The sequence below is a fragment of the Dysidea avara genome, chromosome 10 (assembly GCF_963678975.1).
Source record: "Dysidea avara chromosome 10, odDysAvar1.4, whole genome shotgun sequence".
NCBI classification, from domain to species: domain Eukaryota; kingdom Metazoa; phylum Porifera; class Demospongiae; order Dictyoceratida; family Dysideidae; genus Dysidea; species Dysidea avara.
This window is the reverse complement of record NC_089281.1, coordinates 1,092,152-1,117,353: the sequence shown is the minus strand read 5'-3', so window position 1 is coordinate 1,117,353 and position 25,202 is coordinate 1,092,152. Positions and strand designations below refer to the sequence as shown.

Sequence of the window (25,202 nt, the reverse complement as noted above, 5' to 3'; positions counted from 1 at the left end):
TAGCTATTTAACTCTCATAGATGTTATTTTTGTATAGTAGATCTTAACACTAGTTTATGAAAGGTTTTAAATTAACTCTGTTGTTTGTAAAAGGTGTATTGAAAAAATGTTCAATTCATAGGAGCATGTATATGTTTGCAGAATCAGTTGTAAACTTACAACAAAGTGCTATATAGTGGAACTAATAATTCAAAATGTAATCAGATTCAGCACCTCAAAACTTGCCTTGTTTGAAAGAAGTAAAGTATCTTTTGAAATAATTTCTCAGTTGTAATGATACTGGCTATAGTTACAAACTGTGAAGACAACAATAAGCTGCAAATCCTTTTTTTCAAATTGTAATTTACATATCATTTTGACAGAAGGTGGTTTCACTTCTTACCCTACAATAGCTACTTGTGTTAACTATTTTCACGTAGCTAAGTGTATTCAATTCTCAACAAATTGTTTATAGCTCTACAGCCAGATGTAGTGAGAGTGCCACTATCGTAGGTGACTGCTCTATTAGAGTATTTGTCACCATCCAATAAAAGCAGTAGGGGGTACCCCATTCCTACTACCTATGTATAGAGCTGTTAACAACACACTGCAAAACTGATGATTGGTTTAAAAATTTAACAAATATACATATACATTAATCAGGTGAGATTTGTATATATCCATTTTGATAATGTTTTGTTCTAGACCAGATGCTCTTCAGTCCATAAGCTAACACAAAGAGGAACAGTACCACCAGCATTGTTAATGTGAGCAATCCTATCACCATCATTGTGTCTGAGTAGGGACGATTCTTCAGTGGATTAGCAGCAATGTTACGTGACTTCTCCACTATCAAACCCATCGGCCATGGCTGGAGTGGAAAGAAAATGACAACTAATCCTTACAGCTTGACTGTTACTATACTTGCCACACATACAAGAAACAACAGAAACACACAGAGCAACAGAATTTAGCTGTTGTATTTATGTTACTGCTTACCCAGTCACATCTTTTTAAACAGTAGTGTCTTACAATGAGGATGGGGGACCATATTATTGATGGGTTGGTATAAACACTGAAGCCAGAGAATAAAGGCCCACAGGGACCCAACATCTAATACTATAAAATTACTAGCAAACTCTGCAGGTCATGATTGTTCACACCTTTTTGGCAGTGTTAGTCTTCGGCCAACTCACAGTCTAAATTTTGCTATCTCTGCTGCATACATCCTAGAACATTTACTTCACAGAAAGAGGCTTTTCCTCTAGAATCGTTGCTTAAATGATGTAATGAACAACTTGCTTAGCAGGCAAAATTATGGACTAGTAAGCTCAACATGAGAATGATTGACTTGTGCTAGCCAACACACACCTTCTTTGGTAGAGGCACTTAAGCGTGATGGTAGAGAAAAGTGCAATTGTGGCCTGTAAATTAGCTGGTACAAGGTAATGAATGTATAAATGTTATGAATTATATAAACATCAGAGAAATTAGGGTTGGTCTCCTGCTTATACCAAGTACAATGTGTAGGCAGCCATCAAAGTCCACCCATCTGGATATTAAACTATTTGTTTTTAACACCAAAATTAATCACCATTAATAAAGATGGATGGACTGGAGTAAAATTTAACAACAGATACACATACACACTATACACCTACCACTTCACTCTGTTGAGAGTAGATACTCCATACTCCAGTTTGACTGGTTGGTACAAACCCACTAGCTTGTAGTAGCGTATACACTAATGTACCATCATAACATTGTCTGTATAGGATCCTCTCCTTCACACTGGGGTAGGTGCTGCGTATCTGATCAAGTGGACAAGTGTGATAACATGAACAACTCTTTACAACAGACACTACTTAACTACTTTAGAGTGGAATTAAACCATAATCTGACATGATAAACCAGAATACCTGACACAATTTGCTATGTTAATAAGTTATATCCCACATAACACCACTGATATTGTAAACTGGTTATTAGGCCAAACACACTTATAAATGACTGCTATGAACTTTTGATAGGAAAGCATTAAATTATGTCCACCGCAACAGTACTTTTCAGTCAAGGAAATGGCAATCCTAAGAAGTCATCACTATTGCAGATGTCAGTGCTTGCCAATAGACAACACCTGGTGGGGAATCAAGCGTATTAGTGTACTGAGACACTTAAAATAGATGCTCAAACGATTCTTTGCTTCCATTCTACATAGCAGCAGCAATCAGGACACACAATAGTGTGTCATGTGGCCAAGTACAGCTAGTGTGGACATGCAACAGACAAGTGTGTATTGTATGGTAACCAAGAAAATGCTGTTTTCGCGCATTTGTAGCTCAATAGTGCCTGAACGGAAATTAACCAGTTTTGCTGTAGAAGCTCCCTCGGGGTAGGGCACCTCCTAATCCAAATTTGAGTTGAACCCCCCCAGCCATTACTGAGATATGTACCTTCAAAGTTCGTCTTACTGTATTTTTCTTCTTAATCTTCTTACGTAAATTTACACTTTAGAAAAATTGCAATAACTTGTGTGCGCTTTAGTTGATTGACTTCAAATTTGGAGGGCAGTAATAGCATAATGCAACACATTTACAGCCAAATTTTTGTATAGATTGAATTAAGAACAACAGAACTTTACATGGTTTTGAAAATTGCAAAAGCAATTTATTGTCATGCCTACAGGATAATCCGCTTGACAGAATAACTTGAAAACTTGTCTGTAGATGAAGTTACTATTGTAGTGCAAACCTTTAGTGGTTTGAAAGTACTGAGAGTATTAGCTAAGGAGAAAGAGCGTGATCAAGATACTCTAATAGAACGGTCAGAGAAGTAAAAAGCATGCACAAAAATAAACGTCGGTAAATTTTTTCTCTAGGTTTCAAACCAGGGACCTCCACACCTATATACCCAAGCCCTTTACTACTCTGCCACTGCTGTCAGTTGCTCACCTCACTTAATTCTACCTTATAAGTGAAAGTTCCGGTTTAGTACACTAGAATGATAACTTGTAGATCTGTCAGTGGAAGTTCTAGAACATTCTATATGCATTGTATTGAAGTGCTCCTAAAATTTTATGTCATGTGGCCAAGTACAGCTGGTGCGGGTGGGTGACATATTCATTTTATGGAATCAGAAAATGCCATTTTCATGTACCCATAGCTCCATAGTGCTTGAACGTTGGCTTGAATGGTATAATTAACCATTTCTGCTATGAAAAAAGTTGTGAAATCGAAGGTGGCAGCCAACAAACGGCTGCAATGATGTTAATGTTAGCTGTTTTTGTGCAGATTTAAACTACATGACCTCAATAAACGTGTGTCCATAGTATGAGTGTACCACGTGTGCTTAACAGGCAATATGTGTCATGTAACCTAACAACCTGAGTCTACAGTAATCCAATATCTGTACAACAGCTTGGTACCAATGAGTGTTGAGGGTCAGTGTACTGTGCTGCATGTAAATTGTGTTCTGCAACAAATCTTGCTGAGGATAAGACTGACAGACAAGGTGTAATAAATCAAAAAATTGTGTGTCAAAAATTTCATACAAGCTAAAATCAAACATCACCAACTGTAGATACTAATTGTATCATGTTATTCTTCAAGAAGTTATGTTGCAGACCACTCACTACAGAGGTACACTTTGTTACAGATTATTACAACTTTTCCTGCTCAGAAATTATGTCACTACTTTTGCTGAGATGTTATGTTGTTACTATATAACCCATCAATATTACAGAAGACACTTTGCAGTCAGTAAAAAGTTAAGTCAGTTGTTGCTATTGGCTCACCTGATCCCAGGAAAGTTCACAATATGACATCACAACATGTTCTAGTTGACTCCATCCAGTGATGTCATCAGTGACACTAGTGATATTGAAGAACTGCATCACCTTGTGGTAGCGGGAGAATGCCTGTAGGAGAATAATATGTTAGTGGGTGGGGATGTGGTGTAATACATGTACGCACGCATGCACACACACTACACACACTACACTACACACACACACACTACACTACATACACACACACACATAACTCACATATATTTCAGTCAGGTTATAGGAGTCATTGATGACTAGTTTAGGGAAGTCATCAAACAATATGGAGTCAACAGCTTCACTACAACTGGTCCTAGTAGCATTACCAGTGAACCTGAACACTTCACTACCTACAAGTAATGAGATGACATACATTATAAAGTTGGAGGGTATGGCATGGGCTGTATAGTGTATTTTCTACTTATTACATTATGAAATCATCAGTGGGAGGTGTTATAGTAGTTTTTGACAGTCTATACAGTGACACCTTAATGATCCGACTCCCTGGAGACTATTTGGAATTCAGACTGATATTTCCACAAGATTTAGTGAGCTTGGTACACCAGAGGAGGTCTGATGTACAAATGCACAGCTAACCATTGCATTATGTGTTAAGTTTTATTACCTAACAAAGCAATGTGTCCTAGAAAGTTTGTAACAGCCCAGGGAAGCACTAGCATATACACATCCTAAATGTGTAAGACATGGTCACATTATGATGGAGCTTGATTATCCAAACCCTCTGATTATCTGGACACTAGAAGTGGCTGCATTATTGGAGTAATTTTGTTAAGTGGAGTATGAAGTGTATTAAGTAACTAGATTATATTAGAATAATCGAACATTGAACACATACTGTATAACAGGAATGATTCGCGGAAGAAAACATTCGCGTACTTCATGATTTTAGGTGCATTCACAAATGCTTTCTTGCAAAATTTTTCCTACAATTAAAAAAAGTTTTTCACATGGATCAGTTGCTGTAGCATTCATGTAACGAGTGCATAAACAGGTAGCTACTTGCTACCCGCTAAACTGCATGCATGATGGTATAGCCAGTGAGGTGCAGGACAGTGGGGTGTGATTTGAACAGAGATTCAAACTTCAGTGACAGTCAGTGCTACTAAATGGAGCAAATATAATTGCAGCCCAGCGATTCTCTGTGCCGGAATGGTGTGTCTTAGCCTTGGTTTTAGTGCCCCCCCCCCCCGGCAAGGCTATAGGCGTGCGTATTGTCTGTGCTCATTATCGTGAATGCCTACTTCTCCAGCGAAACAGCGATCATGCATAGCTACTAGCATGCGCAGTACGCAACATGTCACAGTCAGCCAAATAGTCGAGCGTTCCATAGCTATCCATAGAAAAAGAAAAACAATTAATTCGTTGTGGGCGCGTGCCCAACTTTATGCAATAAATCGCGAATGTTTTCTCGTGAATGAGGAAATAGTAAATCATTCGCGAATGTTTTCTTCCGCGAACCACGAACCACTCCCGTTGTACGGTATTTATGCACGCATGCACACACACACACACACACACACACACACACACACACACACACACTACACACACACACACTACACACGTGAGACACAAGTCCTGCTGTACCAGTACACTGAAATGGACAAACATACAGACTTACTATTATAACTATTCGTCCAGTTAGTACAGGGAGCAATGAACAGCTCATGTGATGTGATGTTCCAGTGGTAGCCAACTGGTAGACAAGGATGGAGGATAGTGGGTTGGGCTAGATTGGACTGTAACATGTGATAAACATATGAATACCACATATGCTAATTATGTATTTACAACATATAGCTAGAAATTTGGAATAAAAGCTTACAACTTAGTAAGTCTATATAACAGATTTACAACAGCTACTCAATAAGCATTGAATGACTCGTAAATTAAGTACAGTCAATTATAATTCTCTTCTTTGCAGACAAGAGTGCAGGCTAAGCCCAGACAAGGTAACTACATTTTATTCTCTTGTTGGGATCCTCTAGACATGACATTGTTGTGACTCTGAGTAAAACCTGACTATTAGCATTTTTCTCAAACTCACTTTTTATAATTTCTTTGTTGTCTAGAAGGAAAATCCAATGGGCTGTCACAGCTTGTTTTATTTGTGTCCACAACATTGTTCACACAATTTGCATCAACACTTACCTGGTGAGGCATTAAGTGTACCGAGACATTTCTGCTGTTTTGACAAATCTTCTGCTTCTATTCCATAACATGCAGAAGCAATTTCAACTACATGTACTGGTATAGCTCAAGTATACAGTGCGCACTTATTAACTAAAGTCTACGGTGTTTGAATTTTAAGTGATTTTACTGATCCCATGAAACTCGCTGTCCTAGCTTGAGGTGATGTGATGCTATATGTACATACTAAAATAGTTTCCATAAAAATTAACAAGCTCACAAGCTCTAAACATTAATATTATTGCTGCTAGCTATACAACACACTAACACACAGATGGACACAGAACACACAGATGGACACAGAACACACAGATGGCCACAGAACACACAGATGGACACAGAACACACAGATGGACACAGAACACACAGATGGCCACAGAACACACAGATGGACACAGAACACACAGATGGACACAGAACACACAGATGGACACAGAACACACAGATGGCCACAGAACACACAGATGGACACAGAACACACAGATGGACACAGAACACACAGATGGACACAGAACACACAGATGGACACAGAACACACAGATGGCCACAGAACACACAGATGGACACAGAACACACAGATGGACACAGAACACACAGATGGACACAGAACACACAGATGGCCACATATCACCTGTAGGGTCAGGTTGGCAGTCAACCGTCTCAATGACTCATTCCACCCATAACAGTGGTCCACCTTGGAGTAGATTTCAAAACTGGTGTTGTACAGGTGAACATGTTTGGTACGATCTGAAGTGTCATTAAGTAGGAATTGTTCTCCTAACACAACATGAGCTGATAATTCTCCCAAACTGACAACTCCAAATAACTGCAACTAGAGAGTGAGAATATCATCACATCATCATAATACTGTTACCATAAATATACATTACTGTACTTGTAGTATTAGTTGATATTTAATGTACAATACATTAAAGCAAAGGTTATAATTTCATTCAAGCTAGGTGACTATACCCAGTACAATATGGTGCCTGTATACCTGATCTGTAACTTATGGCCTAAAATGCTCAGGTGCAAGTCCTTCAGCTATGAAAACCACTTCGTACAAAGTGATGAATTTGGAGAAGTAGGGCACATCCCTGCCTTATTACACAGTGACCTTATTACACAGTGACCTTATTAAACAGGTGGTTACATTAAACAGGTCACTCTGTACACAGATGACACATTGGATGGGATTATTGATTTAGACAGGTGACCTTATCAGAGGTAGCAAGTAGAGTAGACAATATATACAGTAGTCTTAACTTTGCTTGCTCACATGATCTCCTCTAGGAGGTAAATTGTATGCCATCTCATTCCACCCTACAATCATTGCAGCATTCTCCTCTTCATACTCTAAGATGTACGACCGCTCATGACGGGGGAACTCATCCTTGATTACCCAGTGGGTTGAATTGAGAATTTCCCTGGCTAAGCTATGGTTCCTATGACTAAAATATAAGAGCACGTGCTTTAAACAAAACACAATAGTATAAATACTAAATGCATGTATGGAACAATACATTAGAGCCTGTCATAATAAGGTCACTGTGTAATAAGGTCACTGTGTAGTAAGGTCACATGTCTAAACCAGTCAACTTGATGATCCCCAAATGTGTCATTCATGTACAAAGTGACCTGGCTAATGTAGCCACTTAAAAGGTCAAAATTATATTATTGCTCTCTTACTTAAGAGCACCACCCAACCTCTATGGGGTCAAGTTATATAACAGTTGAGCTGAACACAGAAAATATATACATTTAATGAATTAATTAATTACAACACTTGTGCTGTAAGCCTTAAGAAACAAAAGCCACATACATCAAAGTACAGACAGTCTTTTACAAGCCAGTTATATCACAGCAGTTGTAGAATATCTTACACTCATCCTCAGCTTCGCCTCGGACTCATGTCAATGACTAAGATATTCTACTCCAGCGGTGATATAACTTATTGCTATTCACACAGCAGAGCCTGAAATTATAACTTTACAATGTCCTGACAAAATGTCAGAACAATATCAAAAATGGTCAGACATATTTCACCTCGGTCTGACATAATCAAAATCTGTACAGATGTACATGTGTATAGAGTATTGTCATTTATGAAATGTGAAGTAACTGTTATATACAAAAGCTACAAAGCATGTATATTGCAAACTAGCTACATAAAACCAGCTGCAGACACACAAAAACATTTTGATACAATTTAGCTGGTGCTGACATTATGTCAGATCAACATGAAATTTGGTCAGACAAATGCTAAAAATGGTCAGAAATTGTCTGATGTCTGACTGTAATTTCAGGCACTGCACAGTGTATACTGCTTATGGGGAAAAGCTGAAAATCTCTACGTGGGTATGTTCTCAAACTTTTGTGGTATAGGAGAAAATACAGTATGAGAATCAGCAGTGTGTAACAATCGTGTATTGAGTTGGGTTGATGTTGGGTTGATGACAAACTATAAATTGCCACATCTACCAGGCAAAGGAATGAGATAAAAGCTGGTAGACTATAATCATCACAGACGGATTAAATCATAGGCGAAAACAAACAACGTGCAGCAAGTGCTCAAATGAGATACTCTAATAGTGCAGTCACCCTACATAGCATTAATAGTCATCGTGTAGAGAGTTCAGCAGATGACAAGTTACTCTGGATACAGAAGTGGTTTTTAAATTTTTGAAAAATAGATTAGATATTTCAAGGCAAATGGCTGACTATAAAAGAAGAGCATTAGCCTTAAGGGTAAGGATGGGCTTCCAAGGACACCTCCCCCCCTCCTAAAATAAACCCTACAGAGTAACTTGTTTGTATCTCAATTCTCTACAGGTTTTAACTCGAAGAACAATTTAATTCACCCTGTTTTAGTACAAAACACCTACCCATGATTGCATAACAATCGGGAACTAGTCCAGGAAGGATCCAGTTATCCCAGAAACAGGACCTCTATGGGCTTGTCAGTTTTAGCATTAGCACATGGTGCTATGAAGTACATAAAACAGTTTGTAGCAAAGGTAGGTTTGTACCTTGAGTGGTTTATAATAATTTATCATGTTGCTATATGGCAGCTACAGTTGTTAATGGGTTAACACAATACAACAAACAAACATGCACACTACACACACTTACTCTAGTACTCTAAGAGAATCAGTACCCCCAAGGTATGATTTACTAGATCCAACTCTGTTAGCTGGAATACACTGGGTAAAGCTGTTGGCTGAACTGCACTTGGTACGTTTCAAACAATTGGTTAAACTCAATCCAGCCAATGAAATGTTAGCAACAAAATCATTTACTCCATCTACATTATATCATACAGTACAATTACATCATCAATTACATGATCAGATCACATGAGCTCACATGATACGTTACACTGATGGGCTAGTTTCACCACAGCAGTATCAGTTGCCTTGGCAACACCGCGATCAGTAGAAAATATTTTCTTGCCATTCCATTGGTAGAGTAGCATATGGGTGTGGTCTGCCTCAACTGAAAATACCACTCCGTACTATTAATAGACAACACATTACTATTCTTGGAGAGGCTAATAATCACAGTTGACTATTATACTGTAACGCATAGAAAATTCATAAAACAGATTATAGTACTGGGCTATAAAATATACGAGCAACTGACGATGTTAAATAGGTCCACAAATGACACGTACATTTGAGGATTGTCAGAATTACCACAAAGACCAGATATGACAGGTGACCTTATTACACTGTTATACAAGAGCTTTCACTAATATCTTTAGTGTCAATACCGACATGTGAATTAATTGGTAACCAGTGGTGGATCCACATAGTAATGTAAGCCTTATCTCTGTATAGAGCTGTGCGATACCACCTTTAGTTTGGGTATCACAATACCATAAATAGTATATCACAATATATACCACTTTAGCGTGGGCGTTCAAAGGTGCCACTCGGTGCTTAACTCGCATATTGCCCGGGAAATATCATGGCAAAGCGGTTTGCCAATGACTTTGATACCCAGCCAGTTCAAAGAATCGATGCGCTTTGACTCCTTATATTGAGCGACATAGAGCTTTGTATTGTGGGACTCGTTTTTGTAGTAGTTGCTAAGCTTAGCACATTTGTTAAGATAGGGTAGTTGGTTGTTACTAAAGGTTAATGAAGGCATAAAATAATCGTTTGGGCGATTGTGGATGCATCTTTCTACCCACCGCGTATCAGCCTTTGAACAGACCACGGAACAGCAAAGCTACTACTGCTACATTGAAATAGGTTAGTAACTTACAGTCCTAAGTACTTAACTTAATATAATAACTTACTTACTGTCCCAATAGTGAAGTTAGTTGGCTTAACTTAGTACAAAAATGATAACAATATAAACTCCATCCCACAATCGCAAGTTTTCTAACATTGTGTGTTGAAGCATAGTAATGTATTAATGACGCTTTAACATACGGACAACGTTTTGATGGCTATTAGCCCACGCTATTAAAACCACGATCGATCTTCAGATGCTACTGTATAAAACAAACAGGATGAGTTCTCGTTAGTTCTTTCACCTATTAGGTGAGTGCGCCCCAAGTGATATATATCACTTGTACCATGGCTACTTGGGATATTGCTGACATATACACCCGCAGCCCTCGGGCTTTGGGTGTATATATCAGCAAAATCCCTCGCAACCGTGGTATAACTATTACATACTACACTACACATGATATGACTTACATGAGATGACCAAGCTAATGTGCACATAAAATTTGGCCTTTTCATAACGTAGTACATGATGTTGCTTTATCATCTCAATGAGCCTTCTCCAAAATTACGTCACAGACATAAAATGGCTGCTGTAGTGTGGGGACATTCGTAAAATTTGTATGGGCGACTATGGGGAGAAAATTTTTGAACAGAGATATCTCAGCTAAGATGGAAGATATCGAGCTCTAACCAGCAGGTATGGTTATAAATTAGCTGAAAGAATAGAACTCTAGCGTTGTTTTGAAAATCAACCGAAAATCGCTTTTACGCACTTATTGTAATGTCTTATAGCCATACCTGCTAGTTAGAGTTCGATATCTTCCTTCTTGGCTGCGATATTGCTGTTCAAAAATTTCTTCCCATAATCGCCCATACAAATTTTACGAATGTCCCCACACTACAGCGGCTATTTTTATGTCTGCGACGTAATTTCGGATAAAGCTCATAGGATCCTATACTTGACTCAAACCAATTGAACAATGTGACCCAACATCATAAAATATCTATCTAGTTATTTTGCAAAATCGATATCCATGATACCAAATTTTGGAGTAGAGTATGCCACTTGGTATCACAATACCAGGTAGTATCGATAGTATTGCACAGTTCTATCTCTGAAAGTAATAACTATTTCATTAAGTACCTGTCATTTATTTTCCATATTACAGCATTGATATCTAGTTACTACTTCATAGCATTGTAATCTTCCCAGCATATGAACTGAAATTTCACCATTGCGTTCCTTTTATTATAAAGAATATGTTTTGAAATTCCCACAAAATTTTTAAATTTTTTTGTCCTTGGCTGTCAAGATATTAAAATTCACTGAACAAACAGCAACCCACTAATTGATGGTACCTGCCATGATAGAATTTGGTCAGGTCATGACACACTAGATAAAGTTACGTACTCTATTTCAGTACAATAAAGCATCGGGGAGCTTCATATTGCCAAGGTATCACTGATATCAAGTCTCCTGAAGGTAAATCCAGCAGAGCTGCTGGTGTTTACAATATAATGCAGGACAATGCACCATTGCAACAGCCAAACATTCTAATGTTGTCACCAATTGATTCTGTTAGCTATCTAATAGTCAGAACTTTTTGATTGCAACGTAAACCCACAAAATTATTATTATTAATCCACAAAATAAATCTGTTTAATGCTTTAAGCACCAAATTTGAACTATCCGTCTACCCATTTGTGTTAAAACCATATAGACCTTGTCCTTTACAACTTCCAGCCATATACTAACAACAAACAACAGTTAATATTCAGATGTAACGTACCGCCACTTAAAATTTGCTCTCACCTTGCAGTGTAAGCAACTACGAGACAAATTTTGCTGATGCTACAGCTAACAGGATGCCACAAACGAATGCATTTATATTGTACCAGCTGTGTTGTGTTGAAGAGTAACAATAAATATTATATGTGCTATAAACCACAAATCTAAGTCATACCTGGATTATCTCATTGATTAGTCAACAATGGCACACCAGACTGTGTCGTTAACCCAACAACAATCAACAAACAAGCTCAACAACATCAAAACCAAACCAAAGCTCATAGCCCACACAAAGCAACAAGTATCGAAAAAAGCATGAGAGAGAGATACAATGCATGCTCAGCCATTTGCTAAAATTAAATAGTTGCACTTGGTGAGGGTAATTGTGTTAACCCAGGTTGTGGAGCTGTTAAATGTAGTGGCCCGGTACAACAGTACACGTTACACAACACGTTATTACCTGCATGTCTTCATCAGTGCTCAGCGTATCATAAAAGACGGGTAGCAATACGACTAGCGATAGGATGACCAACAACGCGACTGCTACACAGCTAGACATTAAACATGGTCTGATATAAGCCCTAACACTAGTGGAACTTGATCGAGTTGCACTGTCCAATTCGCTGTCATCCATGCCTTGTTTATATGATCACGTGAAATTAGATTCTAATTAAAGCTTCTCTCAGTTGAGTAATCACGAGACTGTAGTAGGCGGTACTGTGGTGTGCGTGATGAACTGCAGCCAGACACTACCCCAGTCAGTGTTCAACACTCAGAGTGCCAGTTTGATCAAGTACCTTGAGAGCGGAAATGCCTCCCAGCAGTTGTACCCTCACCAGATTGATGCTGTATTGAAGTTGCGCGAATACTTTGCTCAGCCCAGCCCCTCCAATGTCGCTGTAGTCGCGGTACCTACTGGGTGTGGCGGTACCAGCATAGCCGTGCTGGCCAGTTATGCGTTAACCGCATCTCGTGTTCTAGTCTTAGCACCATCATTGACCTCATCAAAGCAAGTGTATGCATCATTTGGTAACTTTCTCATTGACCGTGGAGTGGTTACAGAAAAGGATAAACAAATGGTGCTACCATCAAGGAGTCTAGTTACACAGCTCAGTCAGATGGGAGATGCCATGGCTTCAAGTGTCATTATCACGAATGCTCACAACAATGATGGAATGTCAACTGTGAAGATCACAGATATTCCATCTGAAGGATTTGATCTCATAATAGTTCATGAGGCACAATATTACACTGCAACCACCTGGAAGACCATTGCTAAACACTTCATTAACAGCCGATTGCTTTTCATTACATCTGCTGCCAAGCACAAGGGCAAGGTAGTCTTGGGTGTTCGACCTTGCTATGAACTGGAGCGAAGCATTGCTGTCAACCAGGGGATCTTGAGAGATGTAAAGTACGATGAGATGCGTGGAGGGAAAGAAACCTTTAGTTACCTGGTAAGTAAAGAATAATGGATTTTGTGCATTTATGTATAGCGGAACCTCCTTATGGGACTTTTGAGGTCTTGTAAAGATTTGGTCCCACTGAGTCTGTGCATTGTATAGCTGCTGAAAGATTAGTCCAGTGGTATCTGTTGTAGAGAGGTTTCTCCAGTAGCCTCCATGTTTTTGTGGTCAAAATTTTTATGGGGAAATACATCAGTGATATCTAATAATAACAGGAAATTAAATTTTATTGGTTGCATTTGGAAGATATCAAGTCCAAAGCTACCACATATTTTGCTGATACTTTTCCTTTGCATGACAGCCATACCTAATGTATTTTAATTACATGAAAAAACTTTGCGAACATTTGCTATTACTTTGGTCATGGCAAAATCAGCAGCTGATGTCCAATGCATTAAAATGAAATTATTCATTGTGTACTGTCTAGCTCATGTATGTTAGGTAATTTTCAGGGTGTGGTAGGTGTAGAGCAACTCACTGTGAGTACAGTCATGCTAGAAGCAACTCAGTGCCAATTTGGGCTGGAAACATATTGGTTTGGTCCTGCTGACCGACCTATGCATTTTGTATTGGGCATTACTTTTGGATGTAATAAATGGTGTGGCACATGAGCTTTTATTTAAATAAATACATGAAATTTTAAAATGTGACTGGACCTGCAAAAACCCAACATAATAGCACATTTTCCGTATTCATGGCCAAAGTAATGCTCTGGAGAGGAGTTTCAGTGTTGTGTTATAGTTTGAAGTTACAGCACTACAATACAATAACAGCAGGATTTGTACAGCAACTAATTGGTACTTAATGAAATAGTTATAACTTATGAATGCAATGAGATACAGAGCTGAAATTTGTACTATAGTGTATGCCATGAATAGACAACTCCATTGCTTGGTAAGTGTCATCTTTCTTTGCCACAGATGAAGTGGAAATCAGTGAAGAAAGATTGACAGTAGACTATCTTTCTGATTGACTACTCATACTTATATCACATATCCTTTGTGTACTGTAAAACTTCACTGATTTTATTGCTAAGGGTGTGCATGCATTGTAATAAATAAAATTTAGGAGTTTTGTAGATCTAGTCACATACGCAAACATATATATTTGAGTGAATTATATCTCTTTATTTCTAGTCTGTTGCTGTACGTATTGAGTACTACCTCAACAATCATGATACTATTAACCAAGGTGTGGACCATCAAGGACTGGTTCTTGTACAAGCTGGTACTAATGGAGCCATAATGTTCTCTGATTTGTACAACAAATATTATCCTGGGAAGTGTGCAGCTTATACTGCTGGTGATCAGACAAGTGTCCTTGATGATTTTGTGTCTGGCACAGTTCGTGTCTTGGTAACCACAGCTAATTTATTGGATGACGTTACCACCAAGAGGGTCAGCGTGTTGGGTATAGTGTGTGAGATAACTCCATCCTCTCGAATCCTGTTTGACCGGTTTGTCAGCAAAGCAGTATGTAGGTACAGCCCCGATGATCAGGTTGATGCCCAGGTTGTCACACATGAGTACTTTCATCAGTTAAGAAACTTTGAGAATTTTGAAAAGATTGTGGAAACTAATCCCACAATAGAATAAATCAGACAATGTTTATGTTAGTCTGTATGTTAATTCTTTTATGTACTGTAAACTTTATTGCATGTATTTTTCCTTAACTGTACATGTAGCTATGTATTCAATAGTAAAATATTCTGAAGGAGGTCACTTTATATGTAGCAAAGGTTACAACTGCATACATTCTTGTACATGTGATATAGTCATAGTTGGGGTAGTTACTTAAAAAAAAGCGATACCATATCTTGCTAGTTACTTTCATATGCTTGCATGTATGTTGACTTTTGTTGTACAATCAGACATACCTTGCCAAAGGAAGAATAGAACTGTACATATTTGCACTTCCCCAAATGTTACAAGCAAAGTGGTCATTTCAGCTAAAATTCTCTCCTGTTACTTAGCCTGAATCATGGAATACAAAAGGTGTCTAGCTGTAGCATGTGTGATATTATATAACCATTCTACAACATGGCATTAAAGTACAGTGCCAGATGATGAAACATGTACCCACATAATAATTATCAGTATAAGCAAGGTAGCCATAGCTACTTGTTACAGTTGTACAGTGGAACAGGACTTCACTTATCCGGATTCTTGGTTAACCAAGCTATGGAAATGACTGCTCTATTAGAGTAGTGATTGTTCTGTTAGGATAGTTAATAATCTTATTGATAATGTTTTTATGTTATTTACACACAGTTTCAGAGAGACTTTTCAGACTTATGGACCACCCCTGGTCCCAAGGGATTCAGATAACTGAGGTTCCACTGTAATTAATTTCGGCTTGTTATACAGCTCTATACGTGTGGGAACAAACTATCCTATAGCATCAATCCACTTATTTTGATCATGACTGGTGGAAGTATGATGTGAAAACTAAGATGAAGCCATGGACGTTTTCCCAACACTTTTGAATTTGCAGTGCAAGCAAAATTAATTGGGACAAAAGTAATGATGTATATGTGCATTATACCAACCGAGTACAATGAATATGTTGCTGATGTCAGCAAATTGACATCGATCCTGTAGCATCATATTGGACATTATTGAGTCTGAAAGCATTAGTTAGGTGGTGTTATGTAGTCACTCAGTCAGTATATTTGCAGAAACTTTCAAAAAGCTAGTTGTTAATTTTTTGCTTTCTCACTGTGAAGCCAGTGCTGTCAGTCTGCTTTGTAATTAACTTGATTTCCGAGACCAAGGGCCTTTGTAATGTGCTCTGTAGATGTTATTGTAAAATAATAAAACTTGATTATACACTGTTAAGGCACCATGGATAAATTGTGAGGCTAGTTTCTAGTCAATATTTGTGTGGAATGCAAATCATGTGACCCCCATACAGTAAGTGATTTATAGTGTACATGGTAACAACATTAAAGCAAAAGCTTTTGTTTCGTATTTAGTCACTAGTACTCTACAATTATCTCATTTCCCTTGTCACTGATGTACACACTTCCATTACCATGCACTGATAGTAATCTAAGTGGTGCCAAGTATTTGATTGTCACCTCATCCAGAACAACTAACATGACACACAAAATTGTAGCTCTTATTGAATGCTGATATCCGAATATTATTCATCTCTGCCATGAGAATGATTCAATCATTGTTGACAGGGCCAGTGTAGTTCACCATCACCATTACCATAACAACCAAACTTGTGGATGAAAGTACCATCAAGTTGAAAGATAGTCATCTGTTACTACTAATGTGTTGTTAGGGAAAATAGCAACATCCCATGGGAACTGGAACTGACCCACCCTTTGATCAAAACATCCACGGGGCTACACTTGCACATACGAATGTGACAAAAAATGGAGTGGAATGACTTATAACTACGTGTATGAAGTACCCAAGTGGTACTATAAATACAAGATGTCTTTCTATCCACACGAGTAAAAACTATATACCGACCAGCAGTATAAGCTTATGATGGGTTTGCATCACGTACATTATCATCTACATTTATAATGATACAATTCCCCAGTATGGAAATATTCCTTCCCAAATAAAATGAAAAATCCTAATTCAATGCTCTACATAATATCCAACTTATAATTTCTGTTAGAGGTATATGACTGAGTAAAACTAACTGCTCAATTAATTGGTATATGGCTATAAAACTACTGCATGGAGCTTGTATTAAGCAATGACCATAGTGACATTATAAAAGTTTAGGTGGTATTGTATAGAGCAGCCAGTATTGTTGTACATTGTCAGTACTGTAGAGATTATGAGTGCTAGTGTATGTTTTGCACTTCTGTGTCTTGCAATATATATTAAAGTCATGGGTAATTTTTTTGGGGCTTCTGGGACTTCCAGAAACCCCCTCTTCTGCTAGATCTGGTAGCTATATACCCATAGCACCTCATAAAATTCAAGTAAATCTTACCATTTAAAGAGTTACACAAGTTAGAAGTATATAAATGCAATATTCAAGATGAACATGTACAGATCCACCTACAAAATTCCAGTAGCTGAAATGTGTTCTAGCCCCAGCAAGTTAAACTAGGGTATATAAAGCTTTATCAAGTGGTTGCATGTGAGACTCAATTGACTAAAGAATTGAAAGTTTTCTGCATTGTGACCATCATCTATTTTCTGTATAGATGGAATACAGTATACAATGCATGGCTATATATTGTGCTTTCCATGTATTAGACTTCAACCTTTGCAGTACTGAAGTCTATCTGTTCGAAGTACAAATGTGCCACTTCAATGGCATTAAAATACTGAAATGCAACTTAACTTGGCTGGCAACTAACACAACTATATGGGTCACTTCAGATGCCGTAACTCCACCAGGGTAGTGAGTGCTTATTCACACTCAATTTGCATGTCACCTTTGTGGCTTGTGCTTTAATGCTATCAACAATGAGAATATACATCCCATCATCATGGGACAAACGCTTGAAGTTTAGTCTTCCATTCTAAGCAGCATAACAACCAGCCATTACTCCCAAATTTCACTGAAGTCCCACAATACATTTTACAGGTGGATTTTGTGAGAGCTGTGATGTTACACATTTAAATGGTAAGGTCACACACTGGGAGAACCTTTAAAACTTTGGCCTGTCAAGACTCTGCAGATTGACCTAAAGAGTGCCCACGTGACACCTTCTAGAGTAGTAACAAAATTCAACAGATTCAAAGAGAACAAGCAATCTATGTAGTTACAAAGAAACTAAATGATTATAATATATACTTTATCAGTTGATTTGCTTTAAAGTTGTGAACCTTTGGAGGGTATATTCTTAGGCCCCTCTAGATTGGACTAGATTTGGTGATGCCAGGGCCTAGCTGTAAAGTGAAGAGCAAAAATAAGGTAACTACTGCCTGTTGACAATAGCTTAATAAAGAGTGGCTGGATGTGACTAGTATTAACAGCTTCTTTTATTTTATTTTTATATTCACACACTTGCCATCCATGCCCATGCAGCTGCAGGTTCTTCCTTAGGACCATACACATGGTCATATTTGACCGAGGACTATCATACTTTCTGTAATTTATGTACCTTCATCATTTCATAATTGATGGTTTTCTCTCCCTCCCACCAACTAGCTTATATCCTTATTTTCCTTATCTATAACTACACATGGGTAGCTTGCTACACTGCTTCCTTGAATACTGTGACTACTCTATTAGAGTATCTTGAATTATTGATCTGCAATAAAATAATCACAAAGAGTGAAGGTTACCACTCACACTACATGTGCAACTATGTGCCTTACAATCTCTCATTAAGCCAACATACATGTTTATGGTCAAACATTAATTCTTTTATGACCATAAACATTATGGTCATAAGCCACCATCTGACATTGTTATGGCCACTAACATTAATTCTTTTAAAACTTTGCTGGATGTACATTGGACAAACCGTAGATTTACTATATTGTAGCGCGTGGTATTAAAGCTTTGCTTTTTCAGAACCACTAATTTTCTTCAGCCTCCTAAATTAACCTACTTTATTCCTGCTGTTACTACTGGAAGATGTGTCAGCGACTTAGAAGAGATCTGTTTGTCCTTTCAGCATGCTTAATTGGGTTGCATAATCCTTCTGCCAATGCTTTTGATTTTTCTCTGCAAGTTACCTCATTTCTATAATCCAGGAGATCAAGCTCACTTCAGGGTAACAGTGGTTAGTGCCCAGCATCAAGCTAAAGCTAATGTTATGTCGTTAAAAAGACTTCAGCAGCTGTTTTCTAATATAAGCAATAGGAACTTGCACAACTTTTGCCAGGAAATTTGCATTTTTGTCTAGTGAGAAAGATGGTTTTCTGTACTTCCAATTGAAGAAAATGGTTTTGAACTTCTTATAAATGTGCTTTTAGGAATTTTGTATTGTTGATGTGGCTTGCCAGCCAAGCGTGTGTCTGCGGTCATGGTAGATCATGCAATGAATTGTGCATCTGGTGCTTTCCCTACACTACATCATAATGAACTTTGGAACTTCACCACAAGCACATTGTCTGAAGTTTGTCATAATATGACTATAATAATTGAGCTTGCATTGCAGCCCCAATCTGATGAATCTTGTCATTTATATCATAACTAATGTGGAGGACAAGGCATTCTTGGATGTTAGTGACTTAGCGTACAAGGATTCTGGGGAAACCATCATCAGAGGGCTTTCTTTGATGTAAAAGTCTTCAATCTCACTGCTCCTAGTCTACAGTTACCAGCTTTTCTTTACTCAGGTCAGCTGTGACCTGCTTGTGTGGAACAAGGTCTCATCATGGCAGCCCAGTATTGGTGCACTTGACCTTGCATGTCTAAGGGTTAAGTGCTTCCATCACATAGATCCTTAGAGTATTAAATTGTCCACCTACTGTCTGCTGTCATCAGATATTCAATTACTTATAGAGCTTATGAAAATGGTAGGATCTAATATCTATGGTGGAAAGGGTTCAGCAGCTACTAGCAATTTTATGGATTGTTCACAACCAGTCACTGACAAAGCTATAAAGCTGAAGACAATACTTACCTATGCCCTGTAACACCATACATAATTTAATATGCAGTATGTATTCCACATGAATTAAGAAGTGTTTGAAGTACCTTCATATGACATGAACACTTCTCACAGGAATGCACGTGACATTTGCATGGGAATGCAAGCCACACCTTAAAGTAGGTGTTGCAGCATCAGCTCAAATCTACTCCTTAATTTGGTTTCAAGTCTGGCGGAGCAGGAGCTCATCAAGTCCCAAGGGCTCCTGGTTACAGTGTCACCATGCAAACAACTACCAGCTAAATAGCTGTATTGTGTAATATACAATTTAGTTGTATAATAAAAATGACATTAATGATCACACAAATGACATGGAGATCAGGAAATTGCAATATATCCATTCCTGTTCTTATCAGTACAGGAGACATGTACAACACTAATAAGGAAGAGACTGAACAATACTAGTAGTATAACTAGTTCCACCAAGCTGAGGATTAGTGACGTTGAGGAGTAGGGTCTTGTCCTTAGTGGAGGTGATGTGATATTGTTCCCTGTCTGTTGTGTCATGTATCCTAGTGACCAGTGTTTGGTATCATGTGATCCCTGTAGTAAATCAATAGCTATAAGAGCTCGATTAATAACAGAATAGTGTTCTCATTACCAAATCAACTTTAAACACATAATATTACAATAGTGCTACTCACTAGTGTAGTGTTGATGGTCCATTTATCAGAACTACTAAACCTATAACTGATCATTAGTAGTGATCGTACTAATTGTCCTTCAAAACATCTCCTACTCCACATGACTTCATCATCATCATCATCACTAACATTGTATTGAGTTTTGATCTGAAGGAAAACAACAGTAAACTCCACCAATATCTCCACCAATACTGTATTATACACTTTCTTTAGACAGTATTAGGACTGGAATGAATGTACAAGCACATTCTCTGAAGTTTCTTTTAAAAGTGATACTGAAGCTTCAGAGCAAATGTCATGTCAAAATTGGGTGTCACTGTAGTACAGGTTCCTACACTATAGCTCCATTGGTTAAACTATAACTATACCAAAAATTATGTAAATTACAGCTTCCACAAGGAGTAAAAATACTTGTGCAACTGGTTTAACATGTTAGTATCCATGGTAACAAAGCTTTGGTGGGTAAAGCAGTATTTGAATGTTATGAAACCGAATGAGGTTTGTCTCAACCCTAGACAGTATACATGAATAAGAAGAACCAACAAGTACATAGGGCCCACCTCTATAATGCATACTAGGTCTCTTGATGGACCTAACCAAAAATCCATAATAGTTATAGTGAACATGCGTCACACACATGACAGTTGATATATACCTCACTCCAGGTTAGTCCACAGAACTTGTTAAGAGTATTGTTATATTGTGTCCAGCTACTGGCAGAACTGTTAACACTGGTGGTGTTACCAAAGAATTTGAACACTTTATTGAACCTGCCAAGTGTCTGTAACAACAACAACAACTCTGTTATCAGAGACATGTCATATGTATACCTCAAGATGGGGACAGCAAAAACACATTAATTATACCTAACCTTTGTACATAGTCGAGTAATGTAACCCAAAATGTTTGCATAATTCAATCAAATTCCCAAACCAGAAAGCAACAGAAAGTAGACACACATATATCTTAACATAAAAATGCACAATTTCTCAAGCAATTTTAGGTAAATGACTCCTAGTATTATTAATACTGAAACAGTCAGGCTGTAAAAAAGGTAAGCGTGGAAAAAGTTAACCTACAATACAATGCAATGGGTAAAAATTCTGTAAAATTTTTGAACACTTGTTTTACAATGAAGGAAGGTGCTAACAGCAAATATCTAAGTAGCATCATGATCTCCAAAGCAAGAGGAGTTTGAAACTCTTTGTTTCATGTCAGTACTCCCAAGGAAACGGAAGATATGAGTGATTGTCTTCTTTGCATTGGACAAGCAGTTCATTACCATTTTTTTCTCACGTTTTCACCTTCGCCCTGGTCGTAGGAAGGAGTCAAGAACAAGAAAACAATTTATTGCATACACAATGTTCACATTTAATTTGATGTATATTATAATATAGAAGGAATTTAAGGGATCAAAAAAAAGTAGTAACTACTTCAGTCTATACCCATGACTGAATTAGGGATCAAATGTCTGCTAGTACATCTTCAGGCATAGGTGATCTCCCTTGTTTATAGGTGACCTCCCTTGTTTATAGGTGATCTCCCTTGTTTATAGGTGATCTCCCTTGTTTATAGGTGATCTCCCTTGTTTAGGTGACCTCCCTTGTTTCACTACTTCTTATTTCTTCAAACTTAATTTTTCCTTTTGCTTGTTAGTTTATTTCTTTTATGACTGGTGAATCCTGCATTAGAAGAAAGAATAGTGCCAGGCTTATTGTTTACGTCTGAATGTGTATCCCAACTATCAATTACTGAAATAGCAAAGTGGTTTGTCTTCAGCTATGTTTCAGCCCGTTACACAGCAATACAAATGAAGAACACTAAGAAAAGGACCTCTGTAACCAATCAGTAACCAATCAGCACAATCAGCACAATGGAAAACTTGAACAACTTTCATTACAAACATAGGGAAGCCATCACATGGCACTACCAGCCTACCACAAATTGACACCTTTTGTTGTTAACATAGATAAATGGGACACAAAGGAGGACACACATAAAACATGTATTGCATGTACTGCAGTATGCCAAAAGGCACCGGTCAAGATGAAGCAACATTGAACTGTGAAAAAATCAAGCCCGTAGCCTTAGCCGTTATTGAGTTACGCTTGTCTGAAGGCATCACTAAGGTTGTCAGTAAGTAGAAAATTCCACAAAATACGTAGCAACTTATTGGAAGCCTTTGGAACTAGGTTCTACCTAACCAATACTGCCAAGACGTCATGAGGTATTGTGAGGTTGGTTGTAGGGCAATACTTTGGGCAATGATCCCTATACAGTTCTACTGTACTGTATGATGATTTTGCTTGTGTTATTATTTATGTATTTACATGTCATTCATAAATTTACCATTTACCAAACAGTACATTCTCACATAAACAAATAATATTCATTGTGAAGTACAGGTGTAAATGCTTACTGTAAAATTGCCTTCATAAGGTTTAGAAATTGTTTTCACTAAACTGACAATTTTCTTTGCACAACTATTCGTATCAGGAGACCCAACAAATTGTAGTGTTGCCTCTGTGGATAAAAATACAATAGCCAATTTTATATTAATTGCCTACTACAATATTATATATACTACAAGTTACACAGTTCCGTAATGTTCTTAACAGGAATGTGCAATCACACAGTACTTCTAAGCCCACTCCTTCCTTTCTGTAGCCAGTGATTCTACAAGAGATGCTGCCGAGCCCTAAGAAATAAGAGCAAACTATTGCTATTTCCCTTGGCATGTGCTCAACAATGCATCCCCTCTTTTGGTGATGGCTACAGCATACTCAGTCAGCCCTTACACTAAAATAATGTAACTTGTTACCTTTATGCAATGTGACATACTACAGTTGCTCTCAGAAAAAAAAACGAGCATATTACACATTACTCTGAGGGCTGTAAGTAGTAATATTACTACATAATATACATTTGTTTAATACAAACTACAATGTAAGTTCAACTTTCTAAACACAGGCTCCTAGCCTGCAACTGCAAGTAACACTATTGAGACACATGCTACTTTGGTGTGAAAACATAGTATCTTGGCCTAAAGGCACTCCCCATACACCATCACTCTTGGCTACAACCAGTACTGTATGGACTCACAATACAAGTATTCATGTACTGGATATAATGTCATTAAAATGAAGTAATGTGTTACGTACAATTTCCGGATGTAATACTCTGTCATGTAACTCGTTACTACAAAAGCAATATTGTAACGCCTTAACCCCCAACTCTAATCGAGGCCAACCTTTACTTTTCGTACAACTTACAATGTTTCACCCAGCAAAGGAGTAAATATAGTTTATACATGCATGGTACGTGACCTTGAACCACTCTATTGATTTAATTTGCCATCCTGCCGTTCTCATTTGTTGAGTGGCTCCATGTGACTATAATGCCTAGGTCCAATTTTTATAGGAAATAAACATCTGGGCTTCTAGCTATATGGATAAATATGGTAAACATTCAGCAAAGTGAAACCTTAGTTGCTGACCTTATTAAATAGGTAGCTACATTGTACACAAATGACACATTTGGGGTTATCAGGTTGATGGTTTCCTTATTACACAGTGACCTGGTAAGAGTCTACACACACTCCACTCACCCTTATAATCTAGTACGGTACATGATGAAGAGAACAAGTGTTTAGCTGACACTGTCCATGTGTAGCCCTTTGGTAAACAAGGATGCTTGTAAGTGTAATTTCTGTCCTGTAGAAACCAAAAACAAAACTTTAAAAGTAACTTCTTATAATTATGTAAAAAAAGATTGTTCAGTTAGAGTACTTCATTCTATAAGTTGTGAATTAGACAAAAGTCCTGTGAAATTATTTGTTAAATAAACTTAGCAGGGATATATAAAGAATATCTGGATGAAATTATTATTTACAAAAAATATGACATGCACAAAATTCAGAGGTGAGATAGTATTTAATTGACCAATTAGATCATCCAATGTTAGGTACAGTATTACATACACACATATGTAACACTTTCACACCTCAGATCAAAGAAGCCACCCAGTCTACACTTTGTATGTAGCCCAGCTAGCCGGGCTACATACGAAATGTAGACCGGGCTACAACCTGGCACTGATTATATAGACGTCGATTCTGAAATCGATTGTGGGGATCGATTAATACTCACGTGATTAGGATGCACGACTTGGATTTCGCCATGAAAACCACTCAGATAGAGAGCGTTTTGTTATCCTCGCCATCCTACGAGTTGAAAAACATTGGGCTAAGGTGAAACTAGCGTTATAGCTTATTCACCGATCATTTCCACACGTTTTCGAATACGGACATGCCCCCATCACGAAGCTACCACTCTGCACAGAGTAACCACTCTACCAGCAAGCTTACCTATCTAGGCCTTTAGTAAACTCAATACTTTTTCCATAAATGATTCAATAGCACTGATTAAAAGATTAAACTTGCGTAACCGAAATTTTCTGTGATA

The 25,202-nt window shown here is 37.8% G+C and overlaps 3 protein-coding genes across 3 annotated transcripts in view; 1 reads left to right on the top strand and 2 right to left on the bottom strand.

The window, feature by feature from the left end:
* Nucleotides 1-575: 575 nt before the first annotated feature.
* LOC136268555 (ectonucleoside triphosphate diphosphohydrolase 1-like) lies at nt 576-12,721 on the bottom strand. Its single transcript, XM_066063934.1, has 10 exons — nt 12,504-12,721; nt 9,380-9,527; nt 9,146-9,317; nt 7,293-7,464; nt 6,645-6,845; nt 5,445-5,562; nt 4,025-4,152; nt 3,773-3,895; nt 1,641-1,790; nt 576-850 (listed from the first exon to the last, which is right to left on the bottom strand). The coding sequence occupies exons 1-10, from the start codon at nt 12,675-12,677 to the stop codon at nt 635-637; spliced, it is 1,602 nt and encodes a 533-aa protein (XP_065920006.1). The 5' UTR covers nt 12,678-12,721; the 3' UTR covers nt 576-634.
* Nucleotides 12,714-15,278, top strand: LOC136268558 (uncharacterized). Its single transcript, XM_066063937.1, has 2 exons — nt 12,714-13,500; nt 14,646-15,278. The coding sequence occupies exons 1-2, from the start codon at nt 12,775-12,777 to the stop codon at nt 15,102-15,104; spliced, it is 1,185 nt and encodes a 394-aa protein (XP_065920009.1). The 5' UTR covers nt 12,714-12,774; the 3' UTR covers nt 15,105-15,278.
* A 5,069-nt stretch (nt 15,279-20,347) lies between these two features.
* Nucleotides 20,348-25,202, bottom strand: part of LOC136268006 (ectonucleoside triphosphate diphosphohydrolase 1-like) — a 16,798-nt gene continuing 11,943 nt past the window's right edge. The window contains exons 7-11 of the mRNA XM_066063229.1: nt 24,347-24,452; nt 23,159-23,262; nt 21,395-21,520; nt 20,740-20,886; nt 20,348-20,638 (exon numbers count right to left, since the gene is read on the bottom strand). Coding sequence (XP_065919301.1) covers nt 20,414-20,638; nt 20,740-20,886; nt 21,395-21,520; nt 23,159-23,262; nt 24,347-24,452 — 708 coding nt within the window. The 3' untranslated portion in view covers nt 20,348-20,413. The remainder of the gene's footprint in view (nt 20,639-20,739; nt 20,887-21,394; nt 21,521-23,158; nt 23,263-24,346; nt 24,453-25,202) is intronic.